Raw genomic sequence first — 13,633 nt, forward strand, 5'->3', positions numbered from 1 at the left:
TGATTGACTTTTCCCATTAGAATGCTGGGCTGGATCGACTTGCAGTAAATCATTCCAACAGCTGTGTAGCATAGAAAGTGCTACAGTCTGTCTGTATCTGAGAACTTTCTATAGTGTTCATAGCCACAGGGCCTAAGCTCTATGCTACTGATAGAAAGGCCATGTCTACACTTAGAGAAAACTTCGAACAGCCATGCTAATGGCCATTTCGAAGAACACTAATGAGGCACTGAAATACATATCCAGGGCCTCATTAGCATGCTGCCGGCCGTGGCACTTCGAAATTGCCGCTTTTCGCTGTTGCGTGGCTTATCCAAACGGGGGTCCTTTTTGAAAGGACCCCACCAACTTCGAAATCCCCTTATTCGTATATGCTTATCTGTTTATTCTTATCTGCTGATAGGAATAGGGGAATTTCGAGGTTGGCGGGGTCCTTTCGAAAAGGACGCCTATCTGGATGAATGAGGTGGTGAATATGCGTTTCAGCGCCTCATTAGTATTCTTTGAAATGGCCATTAGCATGGCTATTTCAAAGTTTTCTCTAAGTGTAGATGTAGCCAAAATGTAATGCAAAACTCTATTATAAACTAATATACTCTTTTCACCAAACATGAGTTAGATGAGCTATCCAGAATAGGGGATTACCTTAAATTAGTGAGGTTGGTTGGAGCTTCTGGATTTGATCCACAGTAGGATTGTTTCAGATGGGTGATTCTTTGCCTTCATCTTCCAAATTTAATTTGTCTGTGCTTGAGCATGAAGTTCTCATTTATATTTTAACTTGTTTACCCCTTATTTCATATTAACTAAAACCAGCAAATTTGGTATTAACTTAAAACAACATGGTGAGGAAATCTGTCTGACTTACCTGAAGCTCCTGGGCTATGTCTACACTAGAAGGATCCGTCAACAGTAATGTCTGTCAACAGTGTTGTTTCGACTCTGTTGACAGAGTGCATCTACACACAAAAGATAATTACCAGAGCACTCTGTTCTGTTGACAGAGAGCAGCCAGACTGCCCTGCTCTCTGTTGATAGAACAGCTGACCCAAAGCTCTGCAGAGAGGGCTGCCTAGTGAACTGGAAGCCCTCTGTTGACAGAAGTGTTATACCTCAAATTTTTGAGGGATAACTCTGTTGAGGCAAAAACAGAGTTCTGTAGAGAGACTGTCGACAGAAGGTTTTATGACTGTAGCTGCTCCCTGAGTTCTGTTGACAGAAGGCCCCTTCTACCGACAGAACTCTGCACTATAGACACAGCCCTGGTGTTTAAATATTGGCTACATCATCAGGTAATAAGAAGGTCATCCTGCAATATGGAAAACAGTCTCCTTTATCTTTCAGACTAACTGGGTCTTGCTATCTTTTTCTGTGTTTTAAAATGAATCATTTGAAGATTAGATATCATCCCTTTGACCATGTTCACTGTTTTCAGCTATTAATAATCTCAAAAGAAAACTCCAAAGGTGGCACTCCTCTTTAAAATTTCAGCTTTCCAACTGGATATGAATAGATTATTCTACATTTTCTCTGTAAAAATTAAAATTCTCCTTATTCTTAATTCTTTTTATTCTTGTCATCCTTTGACTGACTGTGGTTATTTCAGTGTTCTTTAAATCTGTTACCTAAAAGGTTTAAATAGCAGGTGCCACAATACATGGCTGTTCAAAGCTCAGCAACTTTTTTCACTGATTAGATGGGACAACGTCTCATTTTTTTTGGTTTGAAGGCATGAGCTACTCAGAAGTCTGTTATCATCACCCAACCAGTTTCCATACTGTGGAATAATTAATATCTGAGATCCTTGCTGATATTTAAAAGTAGGTGTTTGAGCCATATGTTGATTGAATGAATAAGAATTGTTCCTGAATACTCTCTCCTATGTCCGGCACACGGGAACTTACTGAATTACTGTTATACCTGTATTGGAGCAAGAGGTATCTTCTGAAAATTGAAGTAATCAATAATCACTGAATGTGAATTGTGGCTTGTGAGAATATAGGCTTATAAATAATAGTGATGCATTTGACTACTGAGCCACCAACCATTTTGCCCTCTAGTTTATATTAACAAGTAATTTCTTGGAGCTTGAGTGTGAATCTTGTTTAGGGTTGTCAGCAAATATTCAGCTATTCACTAGTGTATGGCTATACAGTGACTTTATGGCGGGACTAAATTCTTCAGTTTCTTTGGTGGCTTAATGCTGAAGGCCATAGATTTCTGTTCATGTTTCAGAAGCTTAAATGTTATACTAAAGATATGTTCACTGCAATTCTGGTCACATTTCTGTTTTATATTTTAGCGTCTGTTGCAGAGGATGAAAAAGGTATCATTCCACGTGCTATACAGGAACTATTTCAGAACATCTCTGAAAACCATAATATTGACTTCAGTGTGAAAGTATCTTATATAGAGGTCTACAAAGAAGAACTCCGAGATCTGCTGGAGTTGGAGACCTCTATGAAAGATTTACATATCAGAGAAGATGAAAAGGGTAACACAGGTAAAAATGCCTATTTGAACTCAAATTTATTAAATATGCTTCCATGAAAATATTATTTCAGGCATATAATTCTAAGTAAAAGTTTATGAAAGCAAATGTAAAATGTTCTTGTGTTCTCTTAAAAGAAAAAGCATATATTAATTACCAATATTAGGACTCGAGGGGAGGTTTAATGTATTGATAAGTGTAAAGTTAGTCTCATATGGTATGAGTCAGTTTTGTTTTTAAATAGCTGTTAATACCTCAGGAAAACAAATATCGCTAGAGTAGATGGAAATGATAAGAAGTGAATATGGGTCCTGGCTCTGCAGGTCGTGCAGAATAATCTTGATGATTTCAATGGGATTATTCACTTGAGTAATTGGATGTTTTCTTCCTATCCTCCTTACTGTTTAAGTGGAATTAAGTATATAGTTCTACACTATACAGGATGATATGCTATGCCTTCAATAATATTATGTAGCAGCTTTTCAGGTGGGAAGCAGCTAGCCTTTAGCTCAAATAGAAATGAGTAAGAGGACAAAGTTTTATCTGAGGATATTGTTGATCTTGTTTTTGGCTCTGAAATGAATTTGTGCCAGAATGCTTTTCTCCACTTTGGAAAATGTTAGAAAAATGCATTATCGAGGTACTGTCATGCCAAGGCAAAGTGACATTTTCCCCTCTCTTCTAATAGCAAAATAAAAACCATGGGTTTCAAAAAGGCACACATTAGCAAACTCAAGGAGCTGGTAGAAGAGATCCCATAGGAAGCAAGATAAGAGGAAAAACAACTGAAGACAGTTAGCAATTTTTCAAAGAGGCATTATTAAGGGCTCAAGAGTAAATGATTCCACTGCGTAGGAAAGATAGGAAGTATGGCAAGAGACCACCATGGCTTAACCAGGTGATTTTGAATGACCTAAAAATCAGAAAGGAATGTTACAAAAAGTGGAAATTAGGTCAAACTACAGAGGATGACTACAAATGAATAACAAAAATACATAGAGGCAAAATTAGAAAGCCGAGGGCACAAAATTAGCCCAGACTGGCTAGAGACATAAAGGGTAGCAAGAAAACATTCTGCAAATATATAAGAAGCAAGAGGAAGACCAAGAACAGGGTAGGATCATTTACTCAATGAAAGGGGAAAAACAATAACAGGAAATATGGAAACTGCAGAGGTGCTTAATTACTTCTTTGTTTCAGTTTTCTTCAAGAAGGCTGCTAGTAATTGGATGTCTAGTATAGTGAATGCTGGAGAAAATGAGGGAGGTTCAGAAGTTAGAACAGGAACAGAATAAGTTAAAATTACTTAGCCAAGCTAGATGTCTTCAAGTTACCAGGGTCTGATGAAGAACATTCTGGAGTATTCAAAGAGCTGATTGAGGAGATACCTGAGCCATTAGCTATCATCTCTGAAAAGTCATGGAATATGTGAGAGATTCCCAAAGTCTGGAAAAAGGCAAATATAGTGCCTGTCTACAAAAAGAGAAATAAGGACAATTTAGGGAACTACAGACCAATCAGCTTAACTTCTGCACCTGGAAACATAGTGGAGCAAATAAGGAATCCATCTGCAAACATCTGGAAGATAAGGTGGTAAGTAACAGTCAGTATAGATTTGCAAAAAATAAATGTCAAACCAATCTGATAGCTTCCTTTAATAGGATAACAAGCCTTGTGGATAAAGGGAAGCAGTAGATGTGGTATAGGTAGACTTCAGTGAAGCATCTGATACAGTCTTGTATCACCTTCTTATAAATAAACTAGGGAAATACAACTTAGGTGAGGCTGCTATAAGGTGAGTTCATGACTGGTTGGATAACCATTCTCCGAGGATAGTTATCAATGGTTCACAGTCATGTTGGTAGGGCATAACAAGTGGGGTTCTGAAAGGAAGAGTTTTGGGACTGATTCTGTACATCAACAATTTAAATAGTGGCATACAGAGTATACTTGTAAAGTTTGTGGATGATACCAGGATGGGAGGGTTTGCAAGTGTTTTAGAAGATACAATTATAATTGAAAATTGTCTGGAGAAATGGTCTGATATAGGATTGAAATTCAATAAGGACAAATGCAAAGTACTCCACTCAAGAAAGAACAGCCTTTTTTACACATACAAAATGGGAAATGACTGTAGAGGAAGGAAATACTGGAGAAGGAGAGCTAGGGGGTCATAGTGTACCACAAACTAAATATGAATCAACAGTGTGACACTATTGTAAAAAGCTCAAACACCATTCTGGGATATATTAACATCAGTGTTGTAAGCAAGGCAGGAGAAGTAATTTTTCTGCTCTGCTCTTCACTGATTAGGCATCAGTTGAAGTATTGTATATAGTTCTGGGTGCCACATTTCAAGAAAGATGTTAACAAATTGGAGAAATCCAGAGAAGATCAACAAAAAAGAGTAAAGATCCAGAAAGCATGACCTATGAAGGGAGTTTGAAAGAAATGGGTTTGTTTTAATCTTGAAAAGAGAAGACTGGGAGGGGACATGAAAACAGTTTTCAAGTATCTAAAAGTTTGTTGCAAGGCGGAGGGAAAAAAATTATTCTCCTTAACCTCTGATGGTAGGACAAGAAGCAATGAGCTTAAATTGCAGCAAGGGAGGTTTAGGTTAGAAATCAGGAAAAACATCCTGTCGGGGTGGTTAAGCACTGGAATAAATTGTCTATGGAGGCTGTGAAATCTCCATCATTGGAGGTTTTTGAAAGCAATTGAGACAAACATGTCAGATCCTGTCTAGATCAGGGGTGTCCAACATGTGGCCCAGAATCTGGCCTGTGAAGCCTTTTAATCTGGCCCACAGAGCTGGCAGCTGTGCCATTTTTGAAAGGCAGCCACGCAGCTCTCAGGGCTCTCAAGGCTGGGCACGGCTCTTGTGGCTCCAGCAGTGCAGCTCCGGTAACTGCTCCAGTGAGTCACCAGTGGTGGGGTGTAGGGTTCCTGGCTGCAGGGCAGTAGGGGTGTTAAATCTGGGGGTGGCTTGGGGCTGCTGGGGGGGTTAAACCTGGGGGCAGCTTCGGGTTGCTGGAGGGGGTTAAGCCAGGGTTTGGGGGTATTTTGTGTTTGTCCCCCAGAACATGTAAAAAATGGTTGTTTGGCCCCTGATGAGAAAAGGTTGGACCCCTGGTTTAGATGGTGCATTGATCCTGCCATGAGTGCAGGGCACTGGACTTGTTGACCTCTTGAGTTCCCTCCCAGTTCTATTATTTTATGATTCTTCATTACCAACATTTTGTGTTTCTTCTCATGTTAATGTACCACTGTGTTGAACTGGTGTGGCTTTTCTGGACACAGTGTAATCTACAGTGTTGTGCCTGGGTTTGTTAGAAAGATTTTTTCTGCAGAATGTACTACTCTTTCATAATGAGGATGCATTTTGAGAGAGCTCTTTGTGGTGCATAGGTATTTGAACAATGATAATTTTCAAACCATTGTGCAGGGGTCATTCATTCTTCTTTAGGAGAAACACATGTGCATGTACATTTCTAATCATCCTTTGTGGGCCATGAATCCTGTGGTGAGGTCTTTCCATTCATCAATAAAATCCTGGGGAAATATTTATTGAACAGTAATATTCTTTATTATGTCTGTACAGTGGACTGTCCAATTATATATTTTGAGATATGGAAGCTGTCCTTAAGCAACATATTCTGGGATCTTTATCAGAGTTCCAGTTATGGATGAGAAGTAATTTCCCTGACGGGCATCTATTTTTAGTGCTTTATGACTGCAGAGGAGAGGGGTAGAGAGAATTATCCTTTGAGCTGAGATTTCTCTCTTTTTTTTTTTTTTTTTTTTTTTTTTAAGAGCAGATCAAGTTTGTAAAATTCCATTTAGCTGTGCTGCAATGATTTAAGCATGAAACCTTTATCACCAATAAGATACTTTTCCCTGTTTTTGTGTGTTTTTGCTTTGCCCTGATGAATTAAACATGGCTTCTTTTGTAAGTTTAGTCCATTATTCTGAGCTTCATATGACAGCATCCACAAACATAACAAATGCATTGGCGGTAGAAATATACTTTTTTTAAGATGAAGTAAAATTCTGTGGTGTACGTGGGATACACCAGTGGCTCTCAGTGTTGTCAGAGTCTGGTTTGTCTTGCATACCACCAAGTTTCACCTCACTTAAAAACTATGTTCTTTTCAAACCTGGCATAAAAATATAAAAGTGTCACAGCACACGACTACAGCAGCTGATGAAGTGGGTCTTTCCCCATGAAAGCTTATGCTCATACATTTCTGTTAGCCTGTAAGGTGCCACATGACCCCTCGTTGCTTTTGCAGATCCAGACTAACACGGCTACCCCTCTGATATTTAGCACACTACTAGTGAAAAGTTGCCTACTTTCTCATTTTTACCATATAATTATAAAATAAATAAATTTGGCATATGCATTTTTCTACTGCTCAGTATACACTGAGACAAGTGTAAACAAGTTATTGTCTGTATGAAATTTTTGTTTGCTAATGCTTTTTATGTATCAGGTTGTAAAACTAGACAAATATTTAGATGAGTTGATTGTACCCCTTGGAAGCCCTCCGTGTATCCCCGGTGGTATATGTACTCCTGGTTGAGAACTGCTAGGATACATTGTTTGGTTTTTCTTTAACGTCTCAAGTGACAGCATGACACAATGGTCCCTTGATATTTCAGTGGGCAACATCTTGTCCTCCAGTTTCAGTTTTGCGCTCAATACTTCTATATGTAAACAAACTGAGCTTAGTCATTTGAAGAGCTCAGCACTCAGGAAAATCAAGTTTAATTGCTTGTATCAACACCCTCTAGTTCAATTCTGCAAATGAAGAACTGAACAATGGAACTAGTCACATGAGTGGAAGTGTTCACAAATTTAAGTGTTTGTATTATTGCCCGTATAAAATAATAAAAATATTGTATAGGTATAAAATGACAAAGTTAAGACTTCTGAGAACTATAACTTTCAATTTTTTGTCTTTTGTTTAAAGTCTTTCATTTAAATGAAGCTTCAATGACATTTATGCAGTAAAATTCGCTTTTAACCATACATGTGCTACAGGATTAATATGCTGTATGTAGTGCTTACATTAATATAACATTTTCGTGTTAGTATTTGCTGTGAGTAGATTTACTAATATGAGCTTGTATGCATAGCTAATTTTTTTTGCTGGATTTTTACTGTGTTTTATGTGGACTATTTTGGCTTTTCACGTCTTTATCTAAACTGTTTTTCTGTAAACTTTTGCTGAGAATCTAGTCTTAACCCATTATTTGTGCTTTATTGGGCTTTATGTTTGTAGTGATTGTTGGTGCGAAGGATTGCCAAGTGCAAAGTGCGGATGAAGTGATGAGCCTTTTAGAAAGCGGGAATGCAGCTCGCCACACAGGTACGACACAAATGAATGAACACTCCAGCCGATCTCATGCTATTTTTACCATCAGTATTTCTCAGCAACGACCTGCGCAGTCTCTGAAAAGTGTAGATGTTGCACAGGATTCATCTCTGAGATCAGGCCGGATCATTGCTTCTAAGTTCCACTTTGTGGACTTGGCAGGATCAGAAAGAGTGACAAAAACAGGGAACACTGGTGAACGGTTCAAGGAATCGATTCAGATCAATTGTGGCTTGTTGGCTTTGGGAAATGTGATAAGTGCTCTTGGAGACCCAAAGAGAAAAAGTGTACATATCCCATATAGGGATGCTAAAATTACTCGTATTCTGAAAGATTCCTTAGGAGGAAATGCCAAGACTGTCATGATAACATGTATTAATCCATCTTCAGCTGACTTTGATGAATCTCTAAATTCCCTCAAATATGCTAACAGAGCCAAGAATATTAGGAATAAACCTGTTGTAAACTACAACCCTGACCGGGACCGGATTGATGAAATGGAACTTGAGATCAGGTTGCTACGGGAAGCTTTGCAGAATCAGCAGGCTAGTGTAATGAGCCATGCTGCCCAGGGATCGCAGGACTTAAATGAAGATAGGACTCAAATACGTTCTCTTGAAGAGCAGCTTTCCCATCTTCAGGTGGAGTGTTTCAACTACAGAAATTGCATAGAGGAAGTTTTTCCTTTGCTACTTAAACTAAATGACAATACCAGCCTAACAGGAAGTCAACAAGATAAGCTGCAGAACTGGATCAGCATGGCACAGGAGCTAAGGAAGGCAGCTCCTGTCATGCAACAAACTGATAGTGGAATTGGACGTGACCAAGAAGAGCCAAATCATATCACAATTCTTCAGTTGAAGAGAGAACTAAAAAAATGCCAGGTATTAAACTATAACTTGTTAATTTAAATACATGAAAGGGTAAAAATCATATTAGACTTTAAAAGTTTTAAAACCCTGTCACTTGCTTTTTTATCTAGGGTTTGATTTAGTTTAATAACAGCAGCATTGCAAAATTCTGTTGTCCTACTCAGCTGGTGGTGAATTATTAATTTTCATAGGTGATCAAAACATTAATCATCATTGTGGTAGAGGTGGGCAAATGTAGGTTTTTGTGGTTGAGCTGGTAAACTTTCATTCCATCTTTAGAGAGATTGAATTAACAGAGTGATGACATCTCATCTGTTAGTTATTGCCTATGCTGGTGATAATTTAAGCTGTCAAATTAATTGAGAAATTTTGTTTTACATCCCATTGTATAATTCAGTGCATCAGAGCCACAAACAAGTTGACAACATAGGTTTGCTACTTATAGCTAATCTACCAATTTTCTAGGACTAAATCCTATTGTATAAAGTATCAATGTCAAACCTAATACTCATAATTAAGCTAGTCCTTCCCAGGAGTAATAAAAACTATCCTTGAATTATAAAAATACCTAACAAAAAGCTGTTCCTTTTTAATTGTCCGATGCTTAGTTGACTGAGAGCTGTAACACTGAAGGAAACATGAAATGATTTTTTTCAAAACTTCATGTTTTTTGTTTTTTTGTGTTATCCAGTATTCACAGGTTTTCATATCACAGCACTTCTTGAACACTTCTGTGTTACATATCAGCCATGTGGTTTTGGTGCCATAACATTTCTGAAAGTGTCAGCAGCACATTTATATCTTCTGGTAGAAGGAATCTGTGCTCATGTGTTTTAAACAGTGCAACAAAATGCATGTTTGCTTGGGAAACCTGCTTTGAGGTTTGCAAATGATTTCTGTTGCAGTTTATGGACTCTTTCTTGGGACATGCCTATGAAAATGTCTTCCAATTGCTTTCTCATAATTTGTTTAAAAGGATACATGTGCCTTTACTCTTGGTTCCTTTTAACTCTGAATTACCTTTCTCTCTGTTTTAAATCTCCCACGTCTCTGGAGAGTCTAGGCTGCCTGTTTAATTGTTCTCAGGTAAGACTGACAAGCAACCATTCCTCCTTGATGTTGCTGTGTTTCATGCAGGGAGAATTATCCTGTTTTGCCTTGTTAGCAGTGGCCAAACTAAGTTTATACAAAATAAACAAAAATATGGTAGAGAGAGAAAAATATTTTAATGTTTCTAACTCAGTTTGTCAGAATGATTCCTCAGTGAATAGTTCTAACTATATATTCATATTATGCTTTACTGCTCTTCAAAATAATGCAAATTTATAGTATTTTAATTTTGATCTTCATTTTTTAACAATATAACCCTATAATAGAAAAAATTAAGTAAGATATATCAGGTTGGGCTTTTTTTCCTCCCTCTGCACATTAAACAAAATTATTTGGATGTCATAAATGCTGTAGGTAAATAATTGCCCTCTCTTGTTTTTAATACTTAGTATTGCTTATGGTAATATTTTCTTAATGTAGTTGTATGTTCTCTTATGAACTTAAGAGCACAGCTTACTGGCCTTTGAAGGGAAGGTGGAAAACAAACTACTTTCACATCGCACAACGCACACTTATCTTTATTAGCTGTTATTCTCAGTACTAATAATTAAGCCAGGTCAGAAGAGGAAGAGTAAAATTTTCTGTAATCGCCTGGAATCTGAGTGACATTACATTTCCAATATGGGTCAGGAAATGAACTGTCAGCTAAGTTTTGAAATAATAGAGACACTGCAGTGCTTTGGTGCACAGAATCCGAATAAAGATCTATCTTGTAATGGCTCATAAGTCACTTGGATTATCGGTTTATGTAAAGTTAAAACTTGGCCCACCGCAACGTACTTGATAGCAAGTCTTCCCATGGACCACTACTCATTCCTACTTCTCTGCATGTGGGACCAATGGTACTGCCAAGAATGACCTGGAGAGGGTCACTGCACATTACGTGGTGCTGAGAAGGAGGATCAAGGGGTTTGAGGTGCAAGTTGTGTTCTAGTCCATCATTCCTTTTGAAGAAAAAGGCCCAGGTAGAGCTTGATGAATTTTGTACGTAAATGTATGCCTGAGCAGGTGGTGTCAAAGAGAGAACTTCGGATTCTTCGACCACGGGATCATAGAATCCTAGGGGTGGAAGGGACCTTAGGAGGTCATTGAGTCCAGACCCCTGCCCAAAGCAGATCAACCCTAACTAAATCATCCCATCCAAACTTTGTCAAGCTGGGACTTAAAAATCTCTAGGAATGGAGATTTCACAACCTCTCTGGGGCTGTGTCTACACTAGCCCAAAACTTTGAAATGGCCATGCAAATGGCCATTTCGAAGTTTACTAATGAAGTGCTGAAATACTAATATATTCGGCACCTCATTAGAATGCCAGCAGCCGCAGCACTTCAAAATTGACGCGGCTCGCCGCCACACAGCTTGTCCAGACGGGGCTCCTTTTCGAAAGAACCCTGGCAACTTCGAAATCTCCTTATTCCTATCTCAATGGGTTTTTCTCCCTCTATATACTGGAGGTCTGAGCAGTCGTACTGCTCTTTGACATACAGCGCACCTTCTCCTCCTTTTCTCCCCTGCCTGTCTTTCCTGAACCATTTATACCCTTGCATGACTGTCCTCCAGTTGTATGAATCATCCCACCAAGTCTCCGTTATGCCAATCACTTCAAACTTCATCGACTGTGCCAGGGCTTCTAATTCTTCTTCTTTCCCAGGCTTCTTGCATTCATGTACAAACATCTTAGATAATTTGCTGATTGGCCTACCTTTTCCTTTTGAATCAGGGGTCCTCCTTTGTTGTTCTTTGCTTGCTGTGTTTCTTCTTGATACCCCTCTTACCTAAGGGATTAAGTTACCATCCCCTAATGAACCTAGTTTAAAGCCCCCCTCACTAGGTTTGCAAGCCTGCCCACAAAGATGCTCTTTCCTCTTTTCATTCGGTGGATCTCATTTCTTCCTAGCAAAACTTGTGTCCAAAATAGAATTCCATGGTTGAAGAAACCACCTGCGCAACCATGAATTTACTTGCACAATTCGACAATCCTTACCTGGACCCCTTCCTTCAGCTGAGAGGATGGATGAGAACACCACTTGCACTCCATATTCCTTGATCTTCCTTCCCAGTGCTACATAATCTGCAGTGATCTGCTCAAGGTCATTCTTGGCTATATCATCAGCTCCTACATGGAGAAGTAGAAAGGGGTAATAATTTGAAGGTTTGATGAGTTTTGGAAGACTCAGTCATGTCCTGGATGCTGGCATGCTTTCAGAGCAGTTGGATTGATAGGAAGAGATGGGATCCACCTAATGAGGAGAGGGAAGAGCATCTTCACAGACAAGGTTGCTGGGAAGAAATACAAGGGTGAAGGTGCAACAGAGGAGAAGCTCTGAGTAGAACTGAGAAAGCAAGGCAGTTGAGTAGTTATCCTAGGTGTCTGTACACAAATGCAGGAAGCCTAGGAAACAAGCAGGAAGAATTGGAAGTCCTAGCACAAACAAGGAACTATGATGTGATTGGAATAACAGAGATGTGGTGGGACAACGCATATGATTGGTACGCTGTCGTGAAAGACTATACACCATTCAGGAAGGACGGACAGGAAAAAAGGTGGAGGAGTTGAGATCAGTATAAAATAGGAGAGAAGCCTGTTGAGTGTCTTTGTTTTAAAATTAAGGGTGGGAGAAACAAGGGTGTTGTGGTGGTGGAGTTCTACTATAGACTGCCAGATCAGGTTAATGAGGTTTTCTTTGGACAATTAATGGAAGCTGCCAGATCACAGGCCCTGGTTCAGTCTCCCGGACATCTGCTGGAAGACCAATACAGAGGCAATCCAAGAAGTTTTTGGAGGATGTTGAGGACAGCTTCCAGGTTTAAGTGCTGAAGGAACCAACCAGGAGCCGGGCTTAGCTTGACCGGCTGCTCACAAACAGAGAGGAGTTGGTACAGTGAGTAAATATGGGTGGCAACCTGGGAAGCAGTGATCATGAGATGATCAAGACCATGAACTTGACCAAAGTAAGAAAGGAGAGCAGAAGAATATGGACCCTGGACTTGAGAAAAGCAGGCTTGGTCTCCTCCCTCAGGGAACTGATGGGCAGGATCCCCTGGGAAGCCAACATGAGGAAAAAAGGAGTCCAGAAGAGCTGGCTGTATTTTAAAGAAGCCCTGAAGAGGGTGCAGGAACATACCACCCCAATCTGCGGTAAGAAAAGCACATATGGTAGATGAACAGCTTGGCTTAATAGGGCAATCTTTGGTGAGCTGTAACACAAAAAGGAAGTTAACAAGAAATGGAAGGCTGGAGTGTGGGATGGGATGAGGGTGCTCCAGCCAGGAGTGTGAGGTAGAGCCTGGGTTGAAGGGTTTGTGGTGCAACAGGAGGGAGCTCCAGGCTGAGGCGCAGGAGTTTGGAGTATGAGAGGGGGCTCAGCCTGGCTCACTGATGGATGGGGCCAAAGGGGCAAGTGCCCAGGACCCCCAGATAATTTAAATTGGCCTGGGTGTCCCAGACCCTTTTAAATTGCTCAGGTTGGTGTGGCAGGTGGAACACCCCCTTCAGGGAGGCTACCCCCCTGCTCCATTCTTTCTGCCTGTGCCTTCCCTCAAATGCCAGAGCCACATCCCCTATCCTATGAGAGGAGGTGGAAAAAGGTGAGGTGATGGGAGAAATAGGGTGTGGGTAGGGAGTCTGGCTGCTCTGCTTCGCATAGGTGTTAATGGTTTAGAGGGAAAGAATTCTTTTCACTACATAACTCTCAGGAGTTTTGGTCAGTTTCCAATAGCTACAATAATATTTAAAATATATCCTGTGTAACTTTATAAATGGATGCTGGTAAATTAAGAAG

General features: G+C 39.7%; 1 protein-coding gene across 2 annotated transcripts in view; it reads left to right on the forward strand.

Moving 5' to 3' along the window:
• The window catches only part of KIF27 (kinesin family member 27), a 66,505-nt gene that overhangs the window by 4,648 nt on the left and 48,224 nt on the right, over positions 1-13,633 (forward strand). For both annotated transcript variants that reach the window (XM_074995176.1, XM_074995177.1), the window contains 2 exons: positions 2,303-2,503; positions 7,777-8,753. In XM_074995176.1, the coding sequence (XP_074851277.1) occupies positions 2,303-2,503; positions 7,777-8,753 (1,178 nt within the window). The remainder of the gene's footprint in view (positions 1-2,302; positions 2,504-7,776; positions 8,754-13,633) is intronic.

The sequence above is a fragment of the Carettochelys insculpta genome, chromosome 5 (genome assembly GCF_033958435.1).
Source record: "Carettochelys insculpta isolate YL-2023 chromosome 5, ASM3395843v1, whole genome shotgun sequence".
In the NCBI taxonomy this organism is placed as follows: domain Eukaryota; kingdom Metazoa; phylum Chordata; order Testudines; family Carettochelyidae; genus Carettochelys; species Carettochelys insculpta.